This window comes from Jaculus jaculus, chromosome 2, assembly GCF_020740685.1.
Source record: "Jaculus jaculus isolate mJacJac1 chromosome 2, mJacJac1.mat.Y.cur, whole genome shotgun sequence".
Taxonomy (NCBI): domain Eukaryota; kingdom Metazoa; phylum Chordata; class Mammalia; order Rodentia; family Dipodidae; genus Jaculus; species Jaculus jaculus.
In genome coordinates this window covers 4,006,997-4,019,505 of record NC_059103.1, presented here as the reverse complement: position 1 = coordinate 4,019,505, position 12,509 = coordinate 4,006,997, and the positions used below count along the sequence as shown (strand labels likewise).

Below are 12,509 nucleotides of genomic sequence, written 5' to 3'. Positions count from 1 at the left end.
ACATCTCATTCTCCCTCATAATCTCTCTCCTCTCTCATCTTTCCCTTTTGGCATTTCACTTTCCCTCCTCCCTTCTTTTCTTTTCTCCTTTTCTTCTCCCTCCTCTCTTTCCCTCTCCATTCTCTCTCTCTCTTCTACTTTCACCTGTCTCATCTTTCCCTCCCAATCTCTCTCCTTCCCCCTCTCTCCTCTATCTTCTCATCTCTTTCTTCTCCCTCTACCTATCTCATCTTTCCCTGTCCACCTCTCTTCTTCTTTCTTCATTTATTTCTTTCTTTATTTGTTGTTGTTGTTGTTTCGAGGTAAGGTCTCGCTCTAGCTCAGGCTGACCTGGAATTAACTCTGTAGTCTCAGGGTGGCCTCGAACTCGTGGTGATCCTCCTACCTCTGCCTCCCGAGTACAGGGATTAAAGGCGTGCGCCACCACGCCCGGCTTCATTTTTCTTTCACTCCCTCACTTTTCGTTTTCTCCTGTGGGTGTGGGATGCAGACTAACAGGCGGGATAGAATGCAGCAGGCTCCCCTCCATAAGACCATAGGCTTTGGTGTCAACCCAGGGAGCAGCCACATCCCTCCTCTCTCTCTCTCTCTCTCTCTCTCTCTCTCTCTCTCTCTCTCTCTCTCTCTCTCTCCCGTAAGTCACGTCGGGGCTGGGGAGATGGCTGTGGGGAAAGTGACCACCATGCAAACATGTGGACCTGGCTCCAGGCCGCAGCACTCACAGCAAAAGCCAAGCAAGAATGGCTGCATGAGCCTGTAACCCCGGTGCTGTGAGAGACAGAGACAGGAGGATTGCTGGGATCCCCTGGTCAGCCAGGCTAACTGAAAAACAGCAGCTCCAGGTGCCATGAGAGGCTCTCACTCAGGGAACTGAGATGGAAGAGAGACAGAGGACACCTGTCCCCCTCCTCTGGACTTGCATGTGTGCACACAGGCAAGCGTGTCGTCGCACACACACTTTCACCTTGTGTGCGTATGTACACGTGCAGAAGAGGTCAGCTCTTCAGCCTCCACTTTCTCGTCTATGAACCAACAATACGTAGTATAAAGGTAGCTACCTCTCAGCTCATAAACTAGAGCTCAGTAGTCAGTGGCACTCACTGCTTTCATTCTGCTCTCTCGCTCCCGTCAGTGCTGAGGGGAATATAGGAGCCTTGCCAATGCAGAGGAAGCTGGAGGCAACGTTAGATCCAGGCAAATTGTGGGGAGGGATGGGGATGTGAGGCTGGGGCTGGAACTTGAGATACATCCAAGTCTTTTTTTTATTTTTTTAAAATTTTTATTTATTTATTTGAGAGTGACAGAGAGAGAGAGGCAGATAGAGAGAGATAATGGGTGCGCCAGGGCTTCGAGCCACTGCAAACAAACTCCAGACGCATGTGCCCCATATGCATCTGGCTAACGTGGGTCCTGGGGAATCGAGCCTTGAACCGGGGTCCTTAGGTTTCACAGGCAAGCGCTTAACCACTAAGCCATCTCTCCAGCCCGAGTCTTTTTTAATTTAATTTAATTTTTTTTTTTTTTTTTTTTTTTTTTTTTTTTTTTTTTTTTGGTTTCCAAGGCAGGGTCTCACTCTAGCTCAGGCTGACCTGGAATTCACTGTGTATTCTCAGGATGACCTCAAACTCAAGGCGATACTCCTACCTCTGCCTCCTGAGTGCTGGGACTTAGACGCATGTGCCACCACGCCCAGCTTTTTTTATTTTTATTTTTTTACTTTTATTTATTTATGTGTGAGAGAAAATGGAAGAAAGACAGAAAGAAAGAGAGAGAGAGAATGGGTGTGCCAGGGTCTCCAGCCACTGTAAACGAACTCCAGACCTTGTGTATCAGGCTTATGTGGGTACTGGGAAATAGAACCTGGGTCCTTTGGCTTTGCAGTCAAGCACCTTCACCACTAAGCCATCTCTCCAATTCACATCCAAGTCTTTGCATCACAGCAAAAGGTAAAGGAGACCCAGGTATTCTATGAACCCCTGCCTCCTGGGTGCTGGCCATTCCTTCTCTCCCCCACTACCCACACTGTCTCTCCAGATCAGCATTTTCCTCTCCATGGATTTCCAGATAAGGTGGGATGTAACCAGTATGTGGTGAACAGGAAGCAAAGAGAAAGACCGAGTCCATCTTGATACACTGCCATCTTTCCATTCACTAGCACTTTCTACATACAGGGATCCCTCTACCTGATGCACCGCACACACCACCCAACACAACCACGGACACGTCCCTGTGGGGCTGAGGACAGGACATGGCTGCTGAGAAGACGAAAACCTCTCTGAGCTCTGGCAGCTGGTGAGTAAAGAGGTGACGTCAGTGTGTGCACCCAAAGCTGCCAACGGCTCTACTGTGCTGCACTAGCTCTAAGAAGAAGGAAAGAGAGGTTCATGCCCTCGGTGAATGGGAAAACTAGATCTCAGGGGCCCCTGACCATGAATCCCTCATCAAAGGGAGAGGAATCTGAGAACTGATGGGGTGTGTGGTGGGGGGATATGACTCGGGCAACATGACATACATCAGAGAGCACACCTCTGACCCCAGCCCCCAGAGTTCGCTGGTACCTGAGGCTACCCAAACACCATGGCTGGCTGAAAGAGCCTTTGTTTTGTTGAGGTAGGGTCTTACTCTAGCCCAGGCTGACCTGGAGTTCACTATATAGTCTCAGGCAATCCTTTTACTTCCTCTTACTTCGGTCTCCTGAGTGCTGGGATTTAAGGTGTGGGCCACCACACCCTGCCCATCCACATTTTTAAAAATGTATTTGTTTAATTGAGGGAGAGGGAGAGAGAATAGACACATCACATCCTCTTGCTTTTATAAATGAGCTCCAGACGGATGCACCACCTTGTGCATCTGACTTTCCATACTTACTGGGGAATGAAACCCCAGCCACCAAGCTTTGCAAGCAAGTGCTTTTAACCACTGAGACATCTCTCCAACCCCTAGTTTTAATTTTTTAAGGTTTTATTTTATATTTTTAAATTTCTATTTATTTATTTGAGAAAGAGGGAGAAAGAGATGGCTGCAATGGTGCCTCCAGCCACTGCAAACTCCAGACACATGTGCCACTTTGTACATCTGGCTTATGTGGGTCCTGGGGAATCAAACCTGGGTCCTTTGGCTTTACAGGCAAGCGCCTTAACTGCTAAGCTATCTCTCCAACCCAATATATATATATATTTTTTTGGTTTGGTTTTTCAATGTAGGGGTTTCACTCTAGCTCAGGCTGACCTGGAATTCACTCTGTAGTCTCAGGGTGGCTAAGAACTCGGGGCGATCCTCTTACCTCTGCTTCCCCAGTGCTGGGATTAAAGACATGCGCCACCACACCTGGCTCCCAAGCTTTAATTTTGAGGAGCCTAAAATATATTTTTTAAAAAGAGATGCCTTAAGCCAGGCATGGTGGCACACATCTTTAATTCCAGCACTTGGGAGGCAGAGGTAGGAGGATTGCCATGAGTTCAAGGCCACCCTGAGACTATAGAGTGAATTCCAGGCTGGCCTGGACTAGAGTGAGACCCTTAGCTCAAAAAAAAAACAAAAAAAAAAAAAAGAGAGAGAGAGAGAGAGAGATGGTTCAAGTTGGAAATAAAAGCATAACTACAAACACAATTTTATTTTATTATTATTATAGATTTATTTATCTATTTATTTATTTTAGGTGTTTTTTTTTTTTCAAGTTAGGGTCTCACTCTAGCCCAAGCTGACCTGGAATTCACTATGTAGTTTTAGGTTAGCCTCAAACGCACAGTGATCCTCTTACCTCTGCCTCCCCAGTGCTGGGATTAAAGGCGTGTGCCCCCATGCCCGACTTAAATCACTGACTTTTTATTTTATTTTATTTTTATTTTGGTTTTTCAAGTTGGAGTCTCCCTGTAGCCCAGGCTGACCTGAAATACACTCTGTATTCTCTGGGTGGCCTCGAAATCACAGCGATCCTCCTACCTCTGCCTCCTGAGTACTGGGATTAAAGGTGTGTGCCACCACACCTGGTTTAGGTGCTTTGTTTGAGACAGAGTCTTGAATGGCTTTGAACTCACTATATAGCAGAAGACTTGAACTCCTGATCCTCCTGCCTCTACCTCCCAAGTGCTAGGATTACAGGCCACCACACCCAGCTATTTTAGATATATGAACCAGATTTTTTTTAAGATTTATTTTATCTTATTTATTGGAGACAGTGGGGGGAGAGAGAGTAAGAATGGGTATGCCAAGGCCTCTAGCCACTGCAGACAAACTCCAGATGCATGTGCCATCACGTGCATCTGGCTTACGTGGGACCTGGAGAATTAAACCTGGGTCCTTTTGCTTTGCAGGCAAGCATCTTAACAGCTAAACCATCTTTCCAACCCTGAAACAGATTTTTTTAGGCAGGGTTTCACTCTCTCAGGCTGATCTAGAATTAATTCTGTAGCCCAGGCTGGCCTTGAACTCATGGAAATCCTCCTACCTCAGCCTCCTGAGTGCTGGGACTATAGGAGTGAACCACCACGCCTGCCTTGGGTATTTGAAATAGCGTCTCACTGTGTAGCCTAGGCTGGACTCAGATATGCAATCTGCCAGTCGTGGTGGTGCATGCCTTTAGTCTCAGCACTTGGGAAGCAGAGGTAGGAGGATAGCTGTGAGTTCAAGGCCAGCCTGAGACAGCATAGTGAATTCCAGGTCAGTCTGGGCCAGAGCAAGACACTACCTTGAGAAGAAAAAAAAAAAAATGCAATCCTCCTGACTCAGCCTCCCAAGCACTGAGATATATAAGCATGTGCACGGCTGGCCTTTAAACTTCTTCAGAGGCTACTGAAAAATCAAACTACTGGGCTGGAGAGACAACTCAGTCAGTAAAGTGCTTGCCTCATTCACCATCATGAGAAGTTGAATTCTATCCCTCCCCCCCCACCACACACACACATACACACTCCAGGACGCACGTAATAAAACAGCAGAATCAGGGGGTCGTAAAGACCCTCTGCTCTGATCCATTTTACAGGCGACTCTGACTCCTGCGGCCGGTGCTGGAGTACAAAACTCATGGTCCTCACCAAGGCAGCTGAGAGGTCTGAGCTCTACAAAATGACCTCAGTTCACCACAAGCCCTCCTCCATAAGGCAGGAAACCACTGGCTAATTCCCAAGGACAGCTCCAGTGATGGTGGGACCTCACCTCGGCCAGCTCTATGGGTCTCATGACACTGAAGGTAGGTAAGACCCTTTTAGGAAGCAGGAATTGGAGCTAGTTAGGCCAGGCTTCTTGGTGAGATGAGCTTGAGTGATCTATAGATTTATTTATTTTATTTTTATTTTTATTAGAGAGAGAGAGAGACGAAGAGGTAGAGAAAAAAAAAAAACAGAATGGGCACGCCAGGGCCTCCAGCCACTGCAAACGAACTCTAGGGGCATGCACCCCCTTGTGCCTCTGGCTTACATGGGTCCTGGGGAATCGAACTGGGGTCCTTAGGTTTTGCAGGCAAACGCCTTAACTACTAAGCCACGTCCCCCACCCCCAGCCCTTTATTTTTATGTTTATTTTTTTCATGTGTGCATATGTGTATGGGTCCATGTGGGCAGGTGAGTGTGTATCTGAGAGAAAGTGTGGAGGCCAGAGGTCAATGTCAGGGTCTCCGCCTTGAGACAGAGTCTTGCGCTGGACCTGGAGCTCGCTGATTTGGTTAAACTGGACAGCTAGCTTGCCCCAGGTAGTTCCTGCCTGTCTCCGCCCTCCTGCCTGGCACTGGCACTTGGCACCATGCCCAACACTTTGCATGGGTCCTGGGGATGCGAACTCAGATCCTTGTGCTTGCACAGCATGCACTTTGCCCCCTGAGCCATCTGTCCAGCCCTTGAGTTAGCTTTCAGAGGAGGAGAGTGCTGGCGATGAAGCTCAGTAGTAGAGGGCTTGCACGGCCTGTGCAAGGTCCTGAGTTCCATCCTCATCCCAACCGATGCTGATGCTGCCAATGTGGTGGTGATGATAATGGTAACTATAGAGGAGGGAGGTGTTGAGGCTTAGAGAACAAGAAGAGAAAGCAGAGCCAGGCGTGGTGGTGCACGCCTTTAATCCCAGCACTCGGGAGGCAGAGGTAGGAGGATTGCCGTGAGTTTGAGGCCACCCTGAGACTACACAGTGAATTCCAGGTCAGCCTGAGCTAGAGTGAGACCCTACCTCAAAAAAGCAAAAAAAAAAAAAAAGAGAGAGAGAGAATAAGAGAGAGAAAGGAGGATAGAAGAATGCATGCCATAGTCAACATGACCTGCAATGGCTGAGTGGGGTAATGGACCTGATCCTAGTAGTTCTTAAAGTTTTCTTTGGTTTGTCGAGGTAGGGTCTCACTCTAGCCCAGGCTGACCTGGAATGCACTATGTAGTCTCAGAGTGGCCTCGAACTCATGGTGGTCCTCCTCCCTCTGCCTCCCAAGTGCTGGAATTGAAGGCGCGCACAACCACGCCAGGCTGGTTCTCAGAATTTTTGACCTTGGTTAATTATACATTACTAGCAGAGGCTGATAGTCACAGCGATGGGATTTGCCAAGGGCATTTGAGGACAGGACTGAACAGAATTTGGAGCAATTATTGTGGGAAAGAGCAAAACCCTGAGTACTGGGATTAAAGATGTGTGCCCCAGTGCCCAGCCTCTTTTTCTTTTTAAAAATATTTGGGGGGAGGGGTTTTGAGGTAAGGTCTTGCTCTTCTAGCCCAGGCTGAAATATTTTTATTTACTTATTTGCAAGCAAAGAGAGAGTTAATCCCAGCACTCAAGAGGCAGAGGGAGGAGGATCACCATGAGTTCGAGGCCACCCTGAGACTACATAGTGAATTCCAGGTCAGCCTGGGCAACAGTGAGACCCTACCTGGGGGGAAAAAAAAAAAAAAAAAAAAAAAGCAGGGCTGGCCAAGTGTGGGAGTTCATGCCTTTAACCCCAGCACTTGGGAGGCAGAAGTAAGGAGGATTGCTGGGAGTTCAAGAAGAAATATCAAAAGTGAATAAAACAGATCAAGCCCAGGGCAGACAGGGAGAGGGGTAACATGGCTTGTCAGCACGGAGCTATAGTGCGGGATTTCCTCTGGGAACAGCAGGCATAACAAGCATGGGGGTAGTGGGACATCAGCATATTCTAGCTGCGTTCAAGCCCCTCAGTCCTCATGGCTTGGCCAGTAGGATTGCCCACCTCTGTCACCCAGCACCCTTCCACCACAGCCGGAGGTTATCCAGGAGAGACCTGAACCCCTTTAGCCACCTTCTCTTTTTTTTTTTTTTTTTTTCCTTTTTCAGGTAGGGTCTCACTGTAGCTAAGGCTGACCTGGAATTCACTATGTAGTCTCAGACTAGCCTCGAACACACAGCGATCCTCCCACCTCTGCCTCCCAAGTGCTGGGGATTAAAGGTGTGCGCCACCACACCCGGCTTCCCTTTAGCCATCTGTACTGTCTGCATGCACAGCCCTCATCCTCAGTGACATGGGGAAAGAGAATGTCTGGCTCCTTTAAGTATGGACCACAGAGGATTTCAAAGGTTTAGGAGCAATGAGAGGTCAGGGAGGTAGATGTAAGAAGGCTCCAGGATGCCTGAAAGCCCGCAGGGCACTGAAAGCCAGAAGGAATGGCTGGGGACTCTGAAAAACTGAATTCCTGGAGGTGAGGTAGTTGTTGAAGAACAAGAATTGGAAATTCCTGGATGGGGGAGGGGACTTTGAGATCCTTGGGGGAAGCAAGTGTAGGGAGCAAGGGGAGGACTGTGGAGATGCGCAGGGAACAAAGGGTGAACTGTAGAGATGTGCAGGGAGGAAGGGGTGGACCGTAGAGACCTGTATGTAGAAGGGGTGGACCGTAGAGACCTGTATGTAGAAGGGGTGGACCGTAGAGACATGTATGTAGAAGGGGTGGACCATAGAGAGATATATATGTATGAAGGGTGGCCTGTAGAGACATGTATGTATAAGGGGTGGCCTGTAGAGACATGTATGTATAAGAGGTGGGCTGTAGAGACATGTATGTATAAGAGGTGGGCTGTAGAGACATGTATGTATAAGAGGTGGGCTGTAGAGACATGTATGTATAAGGGGTGGACCGTAGAGACATGTATGTTTAAGGGGTGGACCGTAGAGACATGTATGTTTAAGGGGTGGACCGTAGAGACATGTATGTAGAAGGGGTGGACCGTAGAGACATGTATGTTTAAGGGGTGGACCGTAGAGACATGTATGTTTAAGGGGTGGACCGTAGAGACATGTATGTATAAGAGGTGGGCTGTAGAGACATGTATGTAGAAGGGGTGGACCGTAGAGACATGTATGTTTAAGGGGTGGACCATAGAGACATGTATGTAGAAGGGGTAGACCATAGAGACATGTATGTATAAGGGGTGGGCCGTAGAGACATGTATGCATAAGGGGTGGACCGTAGAGACATGTATGTATAAGGGGTGGACTGTAGAGACCTGTATGTATAAGAGGTGGACTAGATATATGTATGAAGGGTGGCCTGTAGAGACATGTAACATATAGGCAACGAGGGGTGGACTACAGAGGGCTGGTGTGGAGGTCTTGGGCCCAGGAGAGACATCATGGAAAGCTGTAACTGTGACGCTCCTCTGTGGCCTGCCCTCCCCTAGACTCCCACTTGAGCCACTTGCCTGAGTCAAACTGGACAGCCCCCCAGGAATTTGTCATCCTAGGCTTCTCCAATTGGCCCCAGGGCCTCCGTGTGCTTCTGTTTGCCCTCCTGCTGCCACTGTACCTGGCCACCCTGGCAGGGAACCTGCTCATCCTGGGCCTAGCCGTGGCCGAGCCCACCCTACACACCCCCATGTACTTCTTCCTGGGTTCGCTGTCGGCCGTGGAGGTGGCCTACACGCTCGTGCTCACACCCCGCATGCTGGCCGGCTTCCTCCTGCCACCGGGGGGCCAGGCCCTGGCGCCCTCCACCTGCGCCGCGCAGATGGGCCTCTTTGTGGCCCTCGGTGGCTCTGAGTGTCTGCTGCTGGCCGCCATGGCCTTGGACCGGTATCTGGCCATCTGCCGCCCTCTTTACTATCCCCAGCTCATGACCACAGGGCTCTGCTGGGGCCTCCTGGCCTCTTGCTGTCTGGGTGGCACAGTCCTGGCCTTGGGCCTCACCACTGCCATCTTCCAGCTGCCCTTCTGCAGGGGTGGCCTGGTCAACCACGTCTTCTGCGACCTCCCAGCCGTGCTGGTACTGGCCTGCGGGAGCCGCGCCCTGCAGGAGCGCGCGCTGCTGGCCGCCTGCCTGCTGCTGCTCGTGCTGCCCCTGCTGCTGATGCTGCTCTCCTACACCAGGGTCCTCGTGGTCATCCTGGGGCTGGGGGACGGCGCAGGCCGCCGCAAGGCCTTCAACACCGTGGCGTCCCATCTCACCGTGGCTGTGCTCCACTACGGCTGTGCCACAGCCATGTACGCCAGACCCCTGAGCAGCCGCTCCCTGGAGGAAGACAAGCTGGTGTCGCTCATCTACATCATCCTCACGCCGCTGCTGTACCCGGCCATCTATACCCTCCGCAACCGGGACATGCAGGGCGCCCTCCAACGCGTGCTGAGCCGGAGGACGCCGGGGGTGGCCCGCCAGGACGGCTCCGTCTGAAGCCAGATGCCAGGGGGCGGTTGAGCCTGAGGCCACCCCACTGGAAGAAATCGCTCCAGAGCCGTCTCTGGCCTCCAGCAACTGCCGTTAGAAATCTGGGTGTACCCAGGGAACCGGGAACAGCCAGGTGCCTCAGAGCAAATATGCCGAGCTGCTAGCCATCACTGAAGAACTGGGAAAGGAGATCAGACCCACATGTGCAGGGAGCAAGAGCGCCGTGGAGTGGCCCAAACGAGGCATCATCCATGCCCGAGGGCTGGTTCGGGAGTGCCTGGCTGAGACAGGGCGCAATGCCAGGTCCTAGTCTCATTAGAGCTGAAGGTCCTGTCTTTCTATGAGATGGGAGGTTACAGTTCATCTCTCCTGTTGAGACAAAACTCTGTGTTTTCAAAGTGGTAATAGTTTATTTAGTTTTTTCTACCATGGTTCACTAAGCTCTATACCTACACCCTCAAAGATTGGGAAAAGATTTTGCAGTAAAGTTTGCATTTTAAGTCGTTAGGATGACCCAAGTTTTTTTTTTAATTTTATTATTTTTAGCATTGACTTAAAGATGCATGTGACATTACTTTGCAGCAAACTGTCCTAAAGCCAGTGTCTCCCTCTAACCTTCTTTTGAACACATTTGCATCAGCTGAATTGGTCTGCTCCTTTTCATAAGCTTGTTTGGCTCTGAGGACACACTGACAGCGCGCTTCACTCCTAGCTGGCTCACCTGCCACACCGTAGATCCTGCACAGCAGAGCTTTGCTTAAGCATTTGCATGACTGAGTGCTTTGAAGTCAATCCTAAAGATGCACAAGTTATAAATACGAAGAAAGAGCAATCTACCAAACCTAACATGCACCCTGAACATTTTCATAGTAAGAGTGTAGATTTCAGTTCTAGGTTTATTGTAAGTTGATCAGAACATCTGGAAGAAAGTGACTAAAATTGTTTGCATCTTTGTATGTATTTATTACTTGATGTAATAAAGCTTATTTTCATTTAAGAAAAAGGGGAATCTGGGTCTAACATCCCAAGACCACCACGGTTGGACTTTAGTGTAGCAGTGCTCCTGGGGACACGGGGAACTGCATAGTTCTTTGTTGCGAATGGGGGGGGGGTTGGAGAGCTAATGGAAACATCCAGCACTCTGGGAGATACTCAGCAACACCTTACTTACTACACCTTCTGTCCTACATGTGAAAATCAAAAATGTTATCTGGAAGCCAGGCATGGTGGCTCAGATCTGTAATTCCAGCTCTTCAGAGACAGAGGCAGGAGGGCCACAAGTTCAAGGCTAGCCTGAACTTACATAGAGAGACCCTGTCTCAAAAATCAAAAATCAGGGCTGGAGAGATGGCTTAGCGGTTAGGCGCTTGTCTGTGAAGCCTAAGGACCCCGGTTCGAGGCTCGGTTCCCCAGGTCCCACGTTAGCCAGATGCACAAGGGGGCGCACGCGTCTGGAGTTCTTTTGCAGAGGCTGGAAGCCCTGGCGCGCCCATTCTCTCTCTCTCCCTCTATCTGTCCTTCTCTCTGTGTCTGTCGCTCTCAAATAAATAAATAAGTAATTTTAAAAAATATTTTAAAAAATCAAAAATCAGGGCTGGCGAGATGGATTAGCGGTTAAGCGCTTGCCTGTGAAGCCTGGGAACCGGGAACAGCCAGGTGCCTCAGAGCAAATATGCCGAGCTGCTAGCCATCACTGAACTGGGAAAGGACCCTGGTTCGAGGCTCGGTTCCCCAGGACCCATGTTATCCAGATGCACAAGGGGGCGCACATGTCTGGAGTTTGTTTGCGGTGGCTTGAAGCCCTGGCGCGCCCATTCTCTGTCTGTCTCTATCTGCCTCTTTCTCTCTCTGTCTGTCGCTCTTAAATAAATAAATAAATAAATTTTTAAAAAATCAGAAACCAAAGCCGGGTATGGTGGCACATGCCTTTAATCCCAGCACTGGAGAGGCAGAGGGAGGTAGATCACAGTGAGTTCGAGGCCACCCTGACACTACATAGTGAATTCCAGGTCAGCCTGGGCTAGAGCAAGACCCTACCTCAAAAAAAAAAAAAAAAAAAAATCACCAGAGCTAGAGAGATTGCTTGGTGGTTAAGATGCTGCAAAGCCAAGGGACTCAAGTTTGATTCCCCAGTACCCACATAAAGCCAGATGCACTAGGTGGAGCATGCATCTGGAATTTGTTTGCAATGGCTAGAGGCCCTGGCATGCCCATTCTCTCTCCGTCTCTCTCTCTCTCTCTCTGATAGAAAATAAATAGATAAGTAGATAAAAAAATTTTTTTAATTTTTTATTTATTTATTTGAGAGCGACAGACACAGAGAGAAAGACAGATAGAGGGAGAGAGAGAGAATGGGCGCGCCAGGGCTTCCAGCCTCTGCAAACGAACTCCAGACGCGTGCGCCCCCTTGTGCATCTGGCTAACGTGGGACCTGGGGAACCGAGCCTCGAACCGGGTCCTTAGGCTTCACAGGCAAGCACTTAACCGCTAAGCCATCTCTCCAGCCCGATAAAAATATTTTTAAAAAATCCAAAACCAAAGCCAGGTGTGGTAGCATATACCAATAGTTCTGACCTTTGAGAGGTTGAGGCCAGTCTGGGATACATGAGATCCTATCTCAATCCCTGCACACAAAAATTAAAGAAATTAATAAAATTAAAACCAGTTGGGCATGGTGGCACACGCCTTTAATCCCAGCACTTGGGAGGCAGAGGTAAGAGGCCAGCCTGAGACTACATCATAAATTCACTAGAGTGAAACCCTACACCTAGAAAAACAAAAAAAAGAAAAAGAAAGAAAGAAAAGAAAACCAAGAAGTCAGTGGATACAAAGGCCTCCTTGAGGAATAAAATTGTCCCTTAGTTGAGATCTACTGTGATGTGCTAAACTGTAACCACACAATATCTCTTAAAGAGAACTGAATGCTGATGT

General features: G+C 49.2%; 1 protein-coding gene across 1 annotated transcript; it reads left to right on the top strand.

The window, feature by feature from the left end:
- The first annotated feature begins 7,759 nt into the window (after nt 1-7,759).
- On the top strand, nt 7,760-9,584 carry LOC101601398 (olfactory receptor 10AC1-like). The gene is made up of 2 exons (XM_045142804.1): nt 7,760-7,844; nt 8,599-9,584. The coding sequence occupies exons 1-2, from the start codon at nt 7,760-7,762 to the stop codon at nt 9,582-9,584; spliced, it is 1,071 nt and encodes a 356-aa protein (XP_044998739.1).
- The last annotated feature ends 2,925 nt before the right edge of the window (nt 9,585-12,509 follow it).